The following is a 17,907-nucleotide window of genomic DNA, read 5'->3' on the forward strand; positions in this document are numbered from 1 at the left end:
GCAAACTATGGTCAGAAGCGAGGGAAGTGGCGGAGAGGGCTGGGTAGCGGGCCGGCCAATGGGGGCCCGCGGGGGTCGGGAGGGTTCTCAAAGAACGGAGGGGATGAAAAGGGGAAGAAGAGAGGAAGGGGGACGGGGAAGGCGACGCGGCCGCTGATTGGACCGTTTGAATGAGACGCCGCCACGGCCCGGCATACGCGCGGGCGCGCCCTGACGCTGAGGAAGTCGCGCACGCGACTAACGGTCTTCCTGGGGGCTGGAGCGTGGCGAGGGGAGGCGGGACTCCGGGTTTTAAACGCGTGATGGAAGGCGCTCGGGCCAATAGGGATGCGCTTTAGTGACTGGTGGGTCACGAGACTCGCTTGGGCCAATGGCTGACAGAGACCGGTCAGAGGGCGACCCAGTTTCGTGCAGATCAAACCGCTGCCAGCCAACGAAATTCGTTGATTTTTGTATATGCAAATGAAGTGTGCGCTGCCGCCCGCGCCCCCTCCTTTGAGCCGTGGTGGAGGTGGGCGCTGGAACTCCGGCTACATTTTTCTATGAGGCGCCATTTTGTGCTGGAAATGCTCTTGGACCCACGTCCTGTATTGCTAAGGCTCAAAGATCAGTCAGAATGACCTTGAAGGCTTGGACAGCCTTGCACTCCGTGTGTGACCCCCACCCCTGCCAGGCTTCATCGAAGACGCCAGCCTCAGTTTCCTTATGTGACAAATGGGCACTGGGATCCGTTGTGTTGCCAGGGAAAGAAGTCAGAGAGTGCCAAGACGTTTATTCACGGCATGGTTATGCCTATGACTGACCCATGGCCTCCAGCCACACCCGCCTTCTCTGGGACTCAGTTTCCCTCTCTAGGAAATGGACACATAGCTGCCTGGAAAATGGACCGTCTCCAGCCCTCAGTGTCAGTAAAAACGTCAGGCAATTGCTTGAGAACGGTGGCCAGAGCTCCCTGAGCAGGCCTTTTGGAGGGGCTTAGAGAGGAGGAGGGAATGCTGAAGTTGGCCTTCCTTTGCTCATCTGTGCAGTGCGGTCGCAGTGCCCTCTCGGTGTCTCTGCCAGTCTGTGCGTCCACAGCTCTTCTTAGTTTCTTGGCCTTTTTCAGCCATGGATGAGAGCATTAACATCTGGGCCTAATTTGGCCACAGGTACCTGAAAAGACCCCTGGCTACCAGCTTCCCGTCATGGGGCCTCAGCTTCTGAAGAAGGAATAAGGAAGGTGTGAAAGAAATCTACATGGCCAAGGCCAGGCGTGGTGGCCAAGGCCAGGCGTGGTAGCTCACGCCTGTAATCCCAGCACTTTGGGAGGCTGAAGCTGGCAGATCACCTGAGGTCAGGAGTTTGAGACCAGCCTGGCCAACTTGGTGAAACCCCATCTGTACTAAAAATACAAAAATTAGCCGGGTGTGTTGATGCAGCCCTGTAATCCCAGCTACTCGTGAGGCTGAGATGGGAGAATCGGTTAAAGCCGGGATGTGGAGGTTGCAGTGAACTGAGATCTCGCCACTGCACCCCAGCCTGGGCAACAGAGCAAGACCCTGTCTCAAAAAACAAAAAAGGAAAAAAAAAAAAAAAACCAAAAAACAAAACCTACATGGTCAGGTACAGTGACTACGCCCATAATCCCAGCACTTTGGGAGGCCAAGGTAGGTCGATCACTTAGCCCAGGAGTTCAAGACCAGCCTGGGCAACATAGTGAGAGACCCCCACCAATATGTACAAAACAAACAAACCCAAAACAACTGAAGGAACAGCTACAGCATAAAAAGTCATCATCATAACTAGTTTGTGGAGAAATGGCTACAGGTGATCCCTTCCTGCTCCCTCACCCCAGGTCCAATCTATACCAGTTCCTGTTGATGTCATCTACTGAATCTCATCACTTCCTCCCATCCGCTATGCCACCAGTCCTGCTTAGAGTCAACGTCATCCCATTTTGCCGATAAGCATTTTGCTGATCTTCAATTTTAGCCTGCTGGGTGTGGAGGATTCCAACCCAATTAACAGACAAGGAAGCTGAAGGAGCAGGAGGTAAAGTGACTTGCTCGGGGTTCCCCAGCTGGGACAAGGCAAAGCTAGTGGCTAAATTCGTCTTGATCTTAAAAATCCACCCAAAAGACATAACAATAATAATGATAATACTAATGGTTATTATGTATTATTTGCTGTGTGCCAGACCCTGTTCTAGTTTCTTTACATGCTTGATGTCATTTAATCCTTGTAACAACCATAATGGGTGGATATTATTAATTATTATGATCCCTTCTGGATACCTGCATTTATTCAATACATTTGTTCTTCTTTATTAGCGTCTACACTCTAGCTGTCAGGATGCTATGGGATACAGCAGAGAATAAAAGGGACAAAGCCTCGACTTTCATGGATCTTACATCCTGGTGCGGGAGCCAGATAGCAAGTAAGTCTATACCATCATGTCAGCAAGTGATAAAGACTGAAGAACAATCAGCAAGTGATAAAGACAGGAACAATTAATGGGAGGGGGAGGTTTGAGAGGGAGGGATGGGGCTGCCATTTTACCTTGGCTGGGCAGGGAGAATCTGTCTGAGGAAAGGTCATTTGGGCTGTTGGAAGGTCTATGGGAAAAGCATTTTGAGCAAAGGGAACAGCAGGTGTCGAGAAGATTGTGCTTGGTGCTTTTAGGGAACATTAGGAGGCCAGCGAGCCTGGGTTGGAGTGAGGCAGAGCAAGTAGAGGGCTCTGAGGTGGGAGAGGTGAGGGGGTGCTGGTGGGCCTCCTAGGCCATGGTGAAAAGTATGTCTGTTTTTTGAGCAATGGGGAGGCATTGGTGGCTTTGAGCAGAGAATGACTCCTTCAGACTTATGAACAGAAACAGGGAGGCCAATGAGGAGGTGATTACCTTTGTTCAGGTGGGATGATGGTGGCTCCAAGCAGGATTGGTGGCATTAGGAATGGGGGAAGTGATGAGATGATGTCAACAGCAACTGGTATAGATTGGACTTGGGGTGAGGGAGCGGGAGGGATCACCTGTACCCTGAATAATCACCTGAAAACCGGGAAGGCAGACCTTTTCCAAAAAGGTTTTCCAATGCTGTGGTCCATTGGTCTCTGGTCCAACTCACTAAACTCTGCCCTTGTAGCTCCTAAGAAAACTAATGGGTGTGTTTCCAAAAACAGGCAGTGGCCAAAGTAGGCCCCTGAGCTATAGTTTGCTCCCTGCTTTACACATATCCCACATGCCCCACCCCAGCTGAAAACTCAAGAGTCCTCCTCCCCACTACATTTTGCATAAACCCCAGACTCCCCAAAAACCCATAAGCCCTTGCACCATCTCCTGAGGCTCCCTTGCCTTTTTCTGTTTGTTCCTGGAATACGCCAAGCTTTTTACCCTGAGGACAGTTGGACAGTCTGTTCCCTGTGCTGGTCGTGCTTTTCCCCTTTCCTTCTTCTCATCTCCTAGGTTTACCCTAACTCGTCACCCCTTCACGGCAGCTTCTCTCCTCTTTCCTCCCCTCCCATGCTCTCTTTGCTTCATCCTCTTTGAACTTCATGATCTATCAGGATTTGCAATTATTTGTCTGATTGTGTGTTTGACTCTTCCCAACTAGAAGATTAGCCCCAGCAGAGCAGGGATCTTGTCCTCAGTCCCTAGCAGGGCGCCTGACAGACTGAAGATGTTATACATTCAACCAATATTTATTGAGCACCTACTATGTGCCAGGCACCAATCTGGGTGCTTGGGATTTATCAGAGATCAGATAGACAAAGATCTTTGTCCTTGGGATGCATCAGAGAACAGATAGACAAAGGGCTTACTGTAGTTGAGGAAGACAGAACCAAAAATGAAACATAATAAATAAGGAAAACGTGGTATTTTAGAAGGAACTACATGTTGTGGTAGGTAGGGAATACTCTCTGTTAACCATGTTTTTCCTCTGCTCTCATGCCACAATAATCAACTGATCTTCAACAAAGCATACAAAAACATAAAATGGGGAAAGGACACCCTACCCGATAAATGGTGCTGGGAAAACTGGCAAGCCACATGTAGAAAAATGAAACTGGATCCTCATCGCTCACCTTATATTAAGGTTGGTGCAAAATAAATCGAGGTTTTTGCCATTATTTTAATATTTGCAAGCTATACATCTGACAAAGGACTAATATCCAGAATTTACAAGGAGCTCAAACAAATCAGCAAGAAAAAAAATGATCCAATGAAAAAGTAGGCAAAGGACATGAATGGACAATTCTTTCAAAAGAAGATATTGCAAACAGCCAACAAACATATGAAAACTGCTCAGCATCACTCATTATCAGGGAAATGCAAATTAAAACCACAATGAGATAATACCTTACTCCTGCAAGAATGGCCATAATTTAAAAAAAAAATAGATGTTGGCATGGATGTGGTAAAAAGGGAACACTTTTACACTGTTGGTGGGAATGTAAACTAGTGCAACCACTGTGGAAACCAGTGTGGAGATTCCTTAAAGAACTGAAAGTAGATCTACCATTTGATCCAGCAATCCCAATACTGGGTATCTACCTAGAGGAAAAGAAGTCATATGCAAAAGACACATACACATGCATGTTTATAGAAGCACAATTTGCAATTGCAAAAATACGGAACCAACCTAAATGCCCATCATCACCCAATGAGTGGATACCGAAAATATGGTATATATACACCATGGAATACTACTCAGCCATAAAACAGAAAACAGAATGAAATAATGGCATTCGCAGCAACTTGGATGGCCATTATTATTATTTTTTTTTTTTCAGACTGAATCTCGCACTGTCACCTGGGCTGGAGTGCAGTGGTGTGATCTCAGCTCACTGCAACCTCCGCCTCCTGGGTTCAAGCGATTCTCCTGCCTCAGCCTCCCGAGTAGCTGGGATTACAGGTGCCCAACACCACGCCCAGCTAATTTTTTGCATTTTTAGTAGAGACGGGGTTTCACCATGTTCGCCAGGCTGGTCTCGAACTCCTGACCTCGTGATTCGCCCACCTCGGCCTCCCAAAGTGCTGGGATTACAGGCGTGAGCCACTGCGCCCAGTCCTGAAGGCCATTATTTTAAGTGAATTAACTCAGGAATGGAAAACCAAATACCCTATGTTCTCACTTATAAGTGGGAGCTAAGCTATGAGGATGGAAAGACATAAGAATGGTACAATGGGGCCAGCCATTGTGGCTCATGTCTGTAGTAATCCCAACACTTTGGGAGGCCAAGGCAGGCAAATCACTTGTGGTCAAGAGTTTGAGACTGGCCTGGCCAACATGGTGAAACCCCATCTCTACTAAAAATACAAAAATTAGCCATACATGTTGGTGGGCACCTGTAATCCCAGCTACTCAGGAGGCTGAGGCAGGAGAATCGCCTTAACTCGAGAGATGGAGGTTGCAGTGAGCCGAGATTGTGCCACTGCACTCCAGCCTGGGCCACAGAGCAAGATTCCATCTCAAAAAAAAAAAAAAAAAAAAAGATACAATGGACTTTGGGGACTGGAGGGTAAGATTGGGAGGGGGTGAGGGATAAAAGGCTACATACTGGATACGGTGTACACTGCTCAGGTGATGGATGCACCAGAATGTCAAAAATCACCACCAAAGAACTTATCCATGTAACCAAACACCACCTGTACCCCCAAAACTATTGAAATATAAACAATTAAAATTGTAATGATGGTCGCAAAACTTTGTGGATATATACTAAAAACCATTGATTTATGTAGTTTATATGGGTGAATTCTATGATACATGAATTACATCTCAATTAAGCTTTTTCTTTATCTTTTTTTTTTTTTTTTTTTTTTTTGGAGACAGGATCTTACTCTGTCATCCAGGCTGTAGTGCAGTGGTGTGATCTCATCTCACTGCAGCCTCCACCTCCCAGGCTCAAGCAATCCTCACACCTCAGCCTCCCGAGTAGCTGGGACTACAAGGGTGCACCAACACACCAGGCTAATTTTTGTGCTTTTTGTAGAGATTGGTTTTCTCCCTGTTGCCCACTCTGGTCTCAAACTCCTGGCCTCAAGCAGTCCATCTGCCTCAGCCTCCCAAAGTGCTGGGATTACAGGTATGAGCCACTGCACCTGGCCTAAGCATTTTTTTTTTTTTTTTTGGTAAGAATTTAAAAAGTTACTGTGATGGGGGAAACTCAAAGAAAGTCATAGGGATGGGAGAAAGAGAGAGAGATCTGAGGGACAGTGTTCCAAGTTGGGAGAGGTGGCCGGGAAGGGCTAGGCTCTGCAGACTCCAGAAGGCCACCGTGAAGAGTGTGCGTGAGCTCTAGGGAGCTATTGAAGAGGTTTTTTTTTTCTTTTTTTTTTCTTTTTTTTTTTGAGATGGAGTCTCGCTCTGTCGCCCAGGCTAGAGTGCAGTGGCGTGATCTCGGCTCACTGCCAGCTCTGCCTCCCGGGTTCACGCCATTCTCCTGCCTCAGCCTCCTGAGTAGCTGGGACTACAGGCACATGCCACCACGCCCGGCTAATTTTTTGTATTTTTAGTAGAGACGCGGTTTCACCATGTTAGCCAGGATGGTCTCAATCTCCTGACCTCGTGATCCGCCTGCCTCAGTCTCCCAAAGTACTGGGATTACAGGCATGAGCCACCGCGCCTGGCCTATTGAAGAGTTTTGGGCAGAGGGGTGACTGGATTTGGTGCTCATATTGGGACTGTAGCTCAGGGCTGCTGGTAGAGACTGGACTGGAGGGTCCAGATTGGACCAGAAAATCCAGCAGCAAGTGGACTGTGGCTTGGCGAGGGTGGCGACCATCTGGGAAAGGGGTGGAGGGAAGGGAGCAGATGTGAGAACTAATCAGAAGGTGGTCTAGTGATGGGCAGCCTTCCAAATCCTTTGGGAGACAGGAATTGTCAGAGGATGGGATTGGGAAAGGGCACCCTTTCTTTGCTAAGTACTAGTAACCCATGAACTCGCTTTTGTTCAGGGCCGGGCGTGGTGGCTCATGCCTGTAATCCCAGCACTTTGGGAGGCCTAGGTGGGTGGATCACCTGAGGTTAGGAGTTCAAGACCAGCCTGGCCAACAAGGTGAAACCGCATTTCTACTAAAAATACAAAAATTGGCCGGGCACGGTGGTGCATGCCTGTGATCCCAGCTATTCAGGAGGCTGAGGCAGGAGACTTGCTTAATCTGGGAGGCGGAGGTTGCAGTGAGCTGAGATCGTGCCACTGCACTCCAGCCTGGGCAGCAGAGTGAGACTCTATCTCAAAAGAATTTACTTTTGTTCAGTGAAACCTAAATTGTCCCTTTGGCTTGAATTCTGGCTTCAGAAATTAATCTTCATTTCTGTCCATCTGTATTAAATTACAAAAGAAATATGTGTTTGGAGGGAAATCCACAGTTACTGAGGCATGGGAAATGAAGGCTGGAGGTGCTGCTCTAGCCCTCCTTCCCTTCCTCCCCTCCACATCCACACTTCTCTCCACAGCCCTTCCCATCCACATTGATCAGTAGCCTTCAATTAAACTGCTGCACAGCAAGTGTCACTCAATACAATCACAGTATAGAGCAGGTGCAGTGGCTCAGGCTTGTAATCCTAGTACTTTGGGAGGCCTCAGAGAGAAGATCATTTGAACCCAAGAGTTCAAGACCAGCCTGGGCAACATAGGGCAACCCTGTCTCTATAAAAAAATAAGAAATTAATTTTTTTTTGAGAGAGAGAGTCTCACCCTGTTGCCCAGGCTGGAGGGCAATGGCGTGATCTCGGTTCACTGCAACCTCCACCTCCCAGGTTCAAGCACTTCTCCTGCCTCAGCCTCCCAAGTAATAGGGATTATAGGCATGCGCCACCACGCCCAGCTAATTTTTGTATTTTTAGTAGAGACAGTGTTTCACCATGTTGGCCAGGCTGGTCTCAAACTCCTGACCTCAGATGGTCCGCCTGCCTCGGCCTCCCAAAGTGCTGGGATTATAAGCGTGAGCCACCGCACCCAGCCAAAATAAAAATAATAATAAAAAAAAGTTAGCCAGGCATGGTGGTGTATACCTGTAGTCCCAGCTCCTCGGGAGGCTGAGGTGGGAGAAACACTTGAGCTGAGGAGGTTGAGGCTGCAGTGAGCTGTGTTCACACCACTGCACTCCAACCTGGGTGACATAGGAAGACCCTGTCGCAAAACAAAAACAAAAACTCTCAAAAAACAACAAAAAAGGTCAAAGATCCCACTGTAGTTTCATCGTACTCTCTGACCGATGGGCATCAAGGCTGAGCCCAGCGCATGGCTAGACACTGCCATGAGCATCCTCCTTCATCTGTTCATCTTTGGGTACAGCCGTGAGCATTTCCGAAGGACAAAGTCTTAGAGGAACTTTCAGGATCAAAGAGTATGCGTGCTTGCCATTCTGCCCAGTGGCCCTCGGCAGGGTTCTCCTTATTTGGATTCCCAAGATGTGACTTGCTCCTTTAACCCGTATTTCTTTAGCACCAGATATACACCGGGCACTGTTCTGGGTGCTTGGGACACATCCGAGAACAAGATAGGAAACAAAATCCCTGCCCTCCTGGGGCTTCCGTTCCAGCGGGGAGACTAAAAGTCTTCCTGGGACTGAGTGGCAGCCCAGGATGCAGGCCTTTGCCTGCTCACACTGGGGAAGTCCTGGGCTAATAGGTAAGTCAAGTTGGTAGTATTAAAAGATATTGGCAATGCACAGTGGCTCATGCCTGCAGTCCTAGCACTTTGCGAGGCTAAGGCAGGAGGATCACTTGAGCTCAAGAGTTTGAGATCAGCCTGGGCAACATAGTGGGACCATGTCTCTACAAAAAAATTAAAAATTAGCCAGGAGTGGTGGCACATGCCTATAGTCCTAGCTACTTAGGAGGGTTGAGGCAGAAGGATTGCTTGAGCCCAGGAGGTTGAGGCTGCAGTGAGCCATGATCATGCCATGGCACTCCAGCCTGGGTAGCATAGTTAGACCCTGTCTGAAAAACAGAATAAAGATATTAATTGCTGTAAATATTAGTGTAGGTTAAGGAGGTTCAGGAATGTTGTGAGGGGGACAGTTTTTTTTTTTTTTTTTTGACGGAGTCTTGCTCTGTTGCCCAGGCTGGAGTGCAGTGGCGCCATCTCGGCTCACTGCAACCTCTGCTTCCCAGGCAGAGATTCTCCCAGGAGAATCAAGCAGTTCTCCTGTCTCAGCCTCCCAAGTAGCTGGGACTACAGGTGCGCACCACCATGCCCAGCTAATTTCTGTATTTTTAGTAGAGATGGGGTTTTACTATGTTGGCCAGGCTGGTCTTGACCTCCTGACCTCGAGATCCTCCCACCTCGGCCTCCCAAAGTGCTGGGATTACAGGCGTGAGCCACCATACCTGGTGTGGGGGTACAGTTTTCTTTTTTTGAGACGGAGTCTCACCCTGTTGCCCAGGCTGGGGTGCAATGGCGTGATCTCGGCTCACTGCAACCTCTGCCTCCCAGGTTCAAGCAATTCTCCTGCCTCGGCCTCCCGAGTAGCTGGGATTACAGGCGTACGCCACCACACCTGGCTAATTTTTTGTATGGTTAGTAGAGACGGGCTTTCACCATCTTGTCCAGGCTGGTCTCGAACTCCTGACCTCGTGATCCGCCTGCCTTGGCCTCCCAAAGTACTGGGATTACAGGTGTGAGCCACTGCGCCTGGCCAAGGGGGACAGTTTTAAATATGGTAGAACTAATTGAGAAGGTAACATCTGAATAAACATTCAAATGAAGCGGCCGGGCAAAGTGACTCATGCCTGTAAACCCAGATCCCAGCACTTTGGGGAGCTGAAGTGGGTGGATCACTTGAAGTCAGGAGTTTGAGACCAGCCTGGCCAACATGGTGAAACCTCGTCTTTAATAAAAATACAAAAATCAGTAGGGTGTGGTGATTCGTGCCTGTAGTCCCAGCTACTTGGGAGGCTGAGGCAGGAGAATCACTTGAACCCAGGAAGCGGAGGTGGAGGTGGTGGTGAGCTGAGATCATGACACTGCACTTTAGCCTGGGTGACAGAGCGAGACTTTGTTTAAAAAAAAATTGAAGTAAGAGAGCAAGTTTCGTGGGAATCCAGAGAAAGGCCATTCCAGGCAGAGGAAACTGCCAGTGTCAAAGTCCCCTCACAGGAGTGAGCCTGACGATGAGCAGTCTTCAAAAGATTCCACATCATGGGCAAGTCAAGGTGTCCCGTCTTTTATTTGTATCTCCTTTCTTCCCAGTGAGGTTGAGCATCCTTTCCTGAGTTTCTGTGTCTGCTAGTCTGTGGTTGGTAGCAGGTTCTCTGCTCCTTAGTTCCTGAGTACTTCTGAGCAGACACTTGTGACCTTCCCAGCTTGAGGGGTCTGCACACGCTGGGGTAGGTAATTGACAAAAACTACTTTCCTCTGTGCCTCTGGAGCTGAACTTGGAACTCTCCTGGGTGGGAGAGGCCCTGATCAATGCAAAAATAGGCCCTTAAGTGGATCGGGTGCTCCCTCTAGTGACAGACACAGCAGTAATTAAATGCATTACCCGGGGGCCAATCCTGCTTCGCAAATCCCTGAGCACAAGGCAGAGACTTCTTGAGTGCACTAGGAATTTCTTGTAATGACTGTGCAACCAACACTGGTGACGCACACCAAGCTTAAACAGAAAAATGCCCAGTTCTGGGGAGGGTGGGAGCACACGGACATTTTCACATACATGGACTTGGCACAGGCCCTCTGAGTCGTAGTTGGCATTGTCTAGCAAAAGTCTTCAAAATACACCTGCCACTCATCTCCTGAGAGCTCATCCTAAAGAAAATGGAGGGAGTGGCCGGGCGCGGTGGCTCACACCTGTAATCCCAGCACTGTGGGAGGCCAAGGCGGGTTGAGGGAGTGGCCAGGCACAGTGGCTCACACCTGTAATCTCAGCACTTCGGGAGGCCAAGGCGGATTGAGGGAGTGGCCAGGCGCGGTGGCTCACACCTGTAATCTCAGCACTCTGGGAGGCCAAGGCAGACTGAGGGAGTGGCCAGGCACGGTGGCTCACACCTGTAATCCCAGCACTTCGGGAGGCCAAGGCGGGCAGATCACGAGGTCAGGGGATTGAGAGCAGCCTGGCCAACATGGCGAAACCCTGTCTCTACCAAAAGTACAAAAATTAGCTGGATGTGGTGGCAGTGCCTGTAATCCCAGCTACTTGGGAGGCTGAGGCAGGAGAATCGCTTGAACCAGGGAGTCGGAGGTTGCAGTGAGCCAAGATTGCGCCACTGCACTCCAGCCTGGGTGACAGAGCAAGACTCCGTCTCAAAAAAAAAAAAAAGAAAAAAGAAAAAATTAAGGGAATGCACCAAGTGGTGTGAAAAAAGATGTTCCTCAAGTATTGTTTAGAGTAGTAAAAACTAGGGAAAACCCAAACATCTATTGGTGGTGATGGCAGGGGCTGCTGCTATCATGCTGGCTGCAGCAGGGAGGTGCAGCTGGGGCTGCACGTTTCATGGAGCCGGTGGAGCCCCGCCCCTTCTGAGTTGGGGCAGAGCTCCCCAGGTGTCACTGCAGTCACCCAAACTGTGGCTGTGGATCTGAGCCTCCCTGTGCTCTTGGGGGTGAGGGGGGCGGTGCCAGGAACGGGCAGGATCTGTCCTCCTGGGTGCCGCTGCAGCCACCAGACCCGGTACTGCAAATCTGGGCCTCCAGCTCCACAGAGCATGCAGGAGCTGGGACAAGTGGGAGCCCTGCCCCTTCTGAATTGGTGGGGTGGGAGCTTCTGGGTGCAGTGGCAACTGCCCTCCCAGGCACGGGACTCAAGAGTCTCTGCAGCCTGCACCCTTGGGGGCCCCAGGAAGGGCCCCCCATCCCTTCAGTCTCAGGAGTGCCTGTTCCCACTGCCTGGCTTCTCACCGCTCCTGGCTCCTGCTCCCATCTCAGATCAGTGGTTAGGGCAGAGCCCCGGGGCTGTGAATGGCAGTAGGAGGCCTGGGCAGAAGGGGGCAGTCCTAAGGAGGGCCTGAAGGCTGGGGGCTGGGCTATCAGTCCTGAGGACCAGAGTGGGGACACGCGGTGCCTCTTCTGGGCTGCCCATGGCCACCCATGGACCAATCAGCATGGACTTCCTCCCCTCTGAGGCCCATAAAAGCTCTGGGCTCAGCCAGAGCAGGGCAGGGGACAGCCAGAGAAGGAAGAGGGAGGAGAGACGACTGGACTACCAGTGGCAGAGAAGAGCTACCTGCAGAGACTACCTGCTGGCAGAGAGGAGCCATCCCCACCAGGGCCTCCTCTCTGCTAAGAATTGCAGACATTAGGATGACCAGTTGTAGGGAGGAGCTACCCTCTCCAGAACCTCCTGTCTGCTGAGAACTGAACACTCAACAGATGACCTGCCTACAGAGAGGAGCTACCCACTGTGGGTCCTCTGAGCTGTTGTAACACTAAATCAAGCTCATCCTTGTCTTCTTCACCCTTCACTTGTCTGCGTACCTCATTCTTCCTGGACTCAGGACAAGAACTCAGGCAAAGGCATCATTGGCAACAGAGGTTTCCAGCGGGGAAGAAAATCTACACCCCAAAGATCCTGTAGCAGTAGGAACTGGGAAAAAATTATGCTGCATCCATACAACAGAATATGCTATAGCCACTGAAAATGAGGGAGAGTTTGTTGTTTTTTGAATCACTGGTGTCTCGAAGAATCTGATGAAAGTACTGGATCCATTTTCCCGAAAAAAGCAAGTACAAATGCTAACTAATACATGTGAGAAGAATAATGAGTTTGGAAAATTATCATCTGAAGATTGCTGTTCAACTTTTGGAGAGTGATATTCAGATGCTTTGAAGACTTCCAATATTCAAACATCATTGCCTGATTCAGCCAAGGCCGGGCATGGTGGCTCACACCTGTAATCCTAGCACTTTGGGAGGCCGAAGTGGGCAGATCATGAGGCCAGGAGTTTGAGAGCAGCCTGACTAACATGGTGAAACCCCGTCTCTACTAAAAATACAAAAATTAGCTGGGCATGGTGGCACATAATCCCAGCTACTCAGGAGGCTGAGGCAGGAGAATTGCTTGACTCCGCAAGGTAGAGGTTGCAGTGAGCCGAGATCACACTGCTGCACTCCAGGCTGAATGACAGAGCAAGACTCCATCTCGAAAATAAAAATAAAAAAAAAATTGATTCAGCCAAGAGAATCATCAGTGGAGGCCAAAGCAGCATGTGAAAGTTTGAGGAGAAAAAAGATAACTACATAGCATCAGGCTAAGTGTGGTGGCTCATGTCTGTAATCCAAGCACTTTGGGTAGTTGACACCTTGATCTTGGACTTCCAGCCTCCAGAACTGTGAAGAAATAGACTTCTGTTGTTGGCCAGGTGCAGTGGCTCACACCTGTAATCCCAGCACTTTGGGAGGCTGAGGCAGGAGGATGGCTTGAGCCCAGGAGTTTAAGACCAGCCTGGGCAACACAATGAGACCCCCATCTCTATAAAAAAAAAAAAGCTTAAAAATTAGCCGGGCATGTTGGTGTGCACCTGTAATCCCAGCTATTCAGGAGGCTGAGGTGAGACGATCGCTTGTGCTCAGAAGGCCAGGCTGCAGTGAGTCTCGTTTGTGCCACCGCACTCCAGCCTTGGTGGAGTGCACTCAGAGCATATGAGCTCTGAGCACGTGAACTTCAGGAAGCATGAGAGCATGGGCTTCCTTCAGCCAAAGCGCTGAGACTCTGGCGTCCCTTCTGTGGTTTTCCTGTCTCACACATGTAACCCAGATCTAATCATGAGGAAACATCAGATGCGCCTAAATGCAAGGGACATTCTATAAAATGGCCTACATGGATTCTTTAAAAAATCAGCATTAAAAAAGGCAAAGACTGGGCTGGGCGTGGTGGCTGCCACCTGTAATACCAGCACTTTGGGAGGCTGAGGCAGGAGGATCACTTGAGCCCAGGAGTTCTAGCCTGGGCAACATAGTGAGACCCCTTCTCTTAAAAAAAAGTCTCTAATCTCTGCGTGAATTGTGTGCAATAATAAAAAATAAAAATAGAAAAGAAAGACAAAGACTGAGTAACTGTTTCAGATTGAAGCCACCTCAGCCGGGCTCAGTGGCTCATGCCTGTAATCCCAGCACTTTGGGAGGCCGAGGCGGGCGGATCACAAGGTCAGGAGATCGAGACCATCCTGGCTAACATGGGGAAACCCCATCTCTACTGAAAATAGAAAAAAATCAGCCGGGCTTGGTGGCGGGCACGTGTAGTCCCAGCTACTTGGAAGGCTGAGGCAGGAGAATGGCGTGAACCCGGGAGGCAGAGCTTGCAGTGAGCTGAGATCGCACCACTGCACTCCAGCCTGGGCAACAGAGCGAGACTCTGTCTCAAAAAAAAAAAAAAAAAAAAAAAAAGAAGCCACCTCAAGAAGCACAATAGCTGCATGCAACACCCAATCCTGGAGTGTCACAAACTGAAAGCTTCTCTGAAAGACAGTAGCAGGACGCTTGATGCAATTCAAACATGGACTTGGTCAATGCTAAATTCTTGAGTGTGATAATTATGCTGTGGATGTGTAAGAGAGTGGCCTTGTTCTTCAGAATGGCCTCTAGGGGTAAAGGGATGTGATGGGTGCAACTTACTCCCAAATATCTCCAAAAAAAAAAAAAAAAACCACGATTTTTTTTTTTTTTTTAGATGGTGTCTTGCTCTGTAACCCAGGCTGGAGTGCAATGGCACGATCTCGGCTCACTGCAACTTCTGCCTCCCGGGTTCAAGCGATTCTCCCGCCTCAGCCTCCTGAGTAGCTGGGATTACAGGCACCCACCACCACGCCTGGCTAATTTTTGTATTTTTAGTAGAGACAGGGTTTCACCATGTTAACCGGGATGGTCTTGATCTCCTGACCTCGTGATCTGCCTGTCTCGGCCTCCCAAAATGCTGGGATTACAGGGGTGAGCCACTGCGCCTGGCTTTTTTTTTTTTTTTTCTTTTTTTTGATGGAGTTTTGCTCTTGTTGCCCAGGCTGAGGTGCAATGGCACGATCTTGGCTCACTGCAACCTCTGCCTCCTGGGTTCAAGCAAGTCTCCTGCCTCAGCCTACTGAGTAGCTGGGATTACAGGCGCCTGCCACCACGCCCAGCTAATTTTTTGTATTTTTAGTGGAGATGGGGTTTCATTATGTTGGCCAGGCTGGTCTCAAACTCCTGACCTCAGGTGATCCACCTGCCTCAGCCTCCCAAAGTGCTGGGATTACAGGCATGAGCCACCATGTCCGGCATTTTTTTTTTTTTTTTTTTTTATGAGACAGGTTCTGGCTTTGTGGCCCAGGCTGGAGTGCAGTGGTGTGATCTTGGCTGACTGCAGCCTCTACCTCCTGGGCTCAAGCGATCCTCCCGCCTCAGCCTCCTGAGTAGCTGGAACTACAGGTGTGTGCCAGTATGCCGGGCTAATTTTTTGTGTGCATGTATATATATATATATTTTGTTGTTGTTGTTGTTGTTTTGGTAGAGATGAGGTTTCACCATGTTGCCCAGGCTGATCTCAAACCCCTGAGCTTAAGCATTCCACCCATCTCGGCCTCTCAAAGTGTTGGGATTACAGGTATGAGCCACCGTGCCCAGCCGAGATGAATATTTATATGGAAAGAAAACCATACAATGATGTCATATAATGGTAACAAATGGTGAGTTGGTGAAAATGACACAGAAGTTCTTTGACTTATTCTTGTAACTGTTCTGTACATTTGAAATTATTTCGAAATATAAAGTCAAGAAAAGTGAAATGAAAAAGCATGCACACAACATCTGGCATAGATTTGAGATGTTCACAAGCCCACCCGTCAAATGCGGGTTCAGAATAGCTGCTGAGAGGCTGCATTTATTGGCACAGTCGGGTTGCCAGTTGAGCGAGTGTTAGGTGACAAAGGCGAACACTGAAGGCAGAATGCTCATGTCAGATCTTATCCTTGACTTGCCCGCCCTGCACACAGTGGGTGTGGAGCAGATTGCTCTTCTCTTGTTGAACGCAAATGAATCCGTTGGCTGGCATGTGGCATCCATGAGGAATGAAAATACATACACTGAAGCACTGGAGTTCCGATTCAGAGTGGGAAGCTAATCACCCTCTGAGGGAGAGGAATGAGACTCCAGTCGCCCATCTCTCTCACGTGTCTTGGCATATGCTTAGTGAGGGGAATGGCAGGCAAAGTCTGCACCATTTGCATTTAAATCTACGCTGTGGGAGGCTGAGGTGGGAGGATCGCTCGAGGTCAGGAGTTCAAGACTAGCCTGGTCAGCATAGCCAGATTCCCATCTCTACATTTATATTTTTTTAAATTCTTTTTTCTTTCTTTTCTGTTAATTAATTAATTAATTAATTTATTTATTAGGCAGAGTCTCACTCTGCCAGCCAGGCTGGAGTGCAGTGGCACGATCTCGGCGATCTCAGCGATCTTGGCTCACTGCAACCTCCTCCTCCTGAGTTCAAGCGATTCTCCTGCTGCAGAATTTAAAAATTCTATTAAAAAAAAAAAGTAGGGCCAGGCATGGTGGCTCATGCCTGTAATCCCAGCACTTTGGGAGGCCGAGGTGGGCAGATTATCTGAGGTCAGGAGTTCGAGACCAGCCTGGCCAATGTGGCGAAACCCCGTCTCTAGTAAAAATACAAAAATTAGCTGGGGGCCTGGTGGTGGGCACCTGTAATCCCAGCTAGTCAGGAGGCTGAGGATCGCTTGGGGAATCAAGGCTGCAGTGAGCTGAGATTGCACCACTGCACTCCAGCCTCTGCAATAGAGCAACACCCTGTCTAAAAAACAAAACAAAACAGTAGAGAGTACACTTGCCGATACAAAAATCCAGAAGTGCAAAAGGGCATTTAGAAGTAAAAAGCCCCAGCCATCCAGTTCCCCTCTCCATAAGCAACCCTGTCAGCCAGAATGGGCTATGCTAGGCTGCAGTAACAAGTAGCCCCAAAGCCCTGGTTGTTAAAGCAACAAGAGTTTATTTCTCATTTGTGCTACATGTGCATCTGCGGCTGGTGGAGCCCCTATTTGGCATCATCCTTACTCTGGGGCCCTGGCTGATCTGCCTGGGACTCAGGCCAGCAGAGCAGCTATGACCTGAAATATGCCAGTGCCCATGGAGGAGGGAAAAGACAGAGCATGGGAGAACCACACCCTGTCTCTCACAAGCTTCTGCCTGGAAAGATACTTCTGCCCGCACTTCATAGGCCAAGGCAAGTCGCACGGGCACAGCTAACTTCGGGGGGCAGGGAAACAGAATCCTACCATGTGCCCAGGAGGAGAATTGGAAATATTTGGTGCAGCAAATTTATATACAGATTCTGTCCCCCGCTCCTTTTACACAAATGGTAGCATTCATGCACACTATTCTATATCTTGCTTTCTTACTTAACAATAAGCCTTGGAGACTATTTCACACTGGGTGATGTGGGCAACATCCAAGGCATCCTCATTCTCTTTTATACAGCTTACTTGCACTATTAAATTTCTGTTTCTCTTTCTATATATACAGTTGGGTGCAGATAAGTTAACTATACTTATGGCATGATGTCCTTCTATTATTAGATGAAAAAAGCAGGGGCCAGGCGCGCTGGCTGATGCCTATAATCCCAGTACTTCGGGAGGCCAAGGCAGGAGAATTACCTGAAGTCAGGAGTTCGAGACCAGCCTGGTGAACGTGATGAAACCTGGTCTCTACTAAAAATTCAAAAATTAGCTGGGCGTGGTGGCGCATGCCTGTAGTTCCAGCTACTCAGGAGGCTGAGGCACGAGAATTGCTTGAACCCGAGAGGCAGAGGTGGCAGTGAGCAGAGATCGCGCCATTGCATTCCAGCCTGGGAGACAGGGTGAGACTTTGTCTCAAAAAAAAAAAAAAAAAAAAAAATGGGCCAGGCATGGTGGCTCACGCCTGTAATCCCAGCACTTTGGGAGGCTGAGGCGGGTGGATCACAGGGTCAGGAGTTCGAGACCAGCCTGGTCAGTATGGTGAAACCCC

General features: G+C 49.1%; 1 protein-coding gene across 2 annotated transcripts in view; it reads left to right on the forward strand.

Annotated features, from left to right (window-relative positions):
• Positions 1-63: 63 nt before the first annotated feature.
• The window catches only part of ZNF628 (zinc finger protein 628), a 78,319-nt gene continuing 60,475 nt past the window's right edge, over positions 64-17,907 (forward strand). The window contains exons 1-3 of one of the 2 annotated variants that reach the window (XR_004668023.4): positions 64-2,031; positions 2,310-2,416; positions 3,955-7,014. Coding sequence is in view for 1 of the 2 variants with exons in the window: in XM_063599689.1 (XP_063455759.1) it covers positions 2,332-2,416 (85 nt within the window). In the remaining variant the exon portion in view is untranslated. Of the gene's footprint in view, positions 2,032-2,309; positions 2,417-3,954; positions 7,015-17,907 lie in introns of those variants that run through there. The other variant, XM_063599689.1, reaches the window with a different exon arrangement.

This window comes from Pan paniscus, chromosome 20 (assembly GCF_029289425.2).
Source record: "Pan paniscus chromosome 20, NHGRI_mPanPan1-v2.0_pri, whole genome shotgun sequence".
In the NCBI taxonomy this organism is placed as follows: Eukaryota; Metazoa; Chordata; class Mammalia; order Primates; family Hominidae; genus Pan; species Pan paniscus.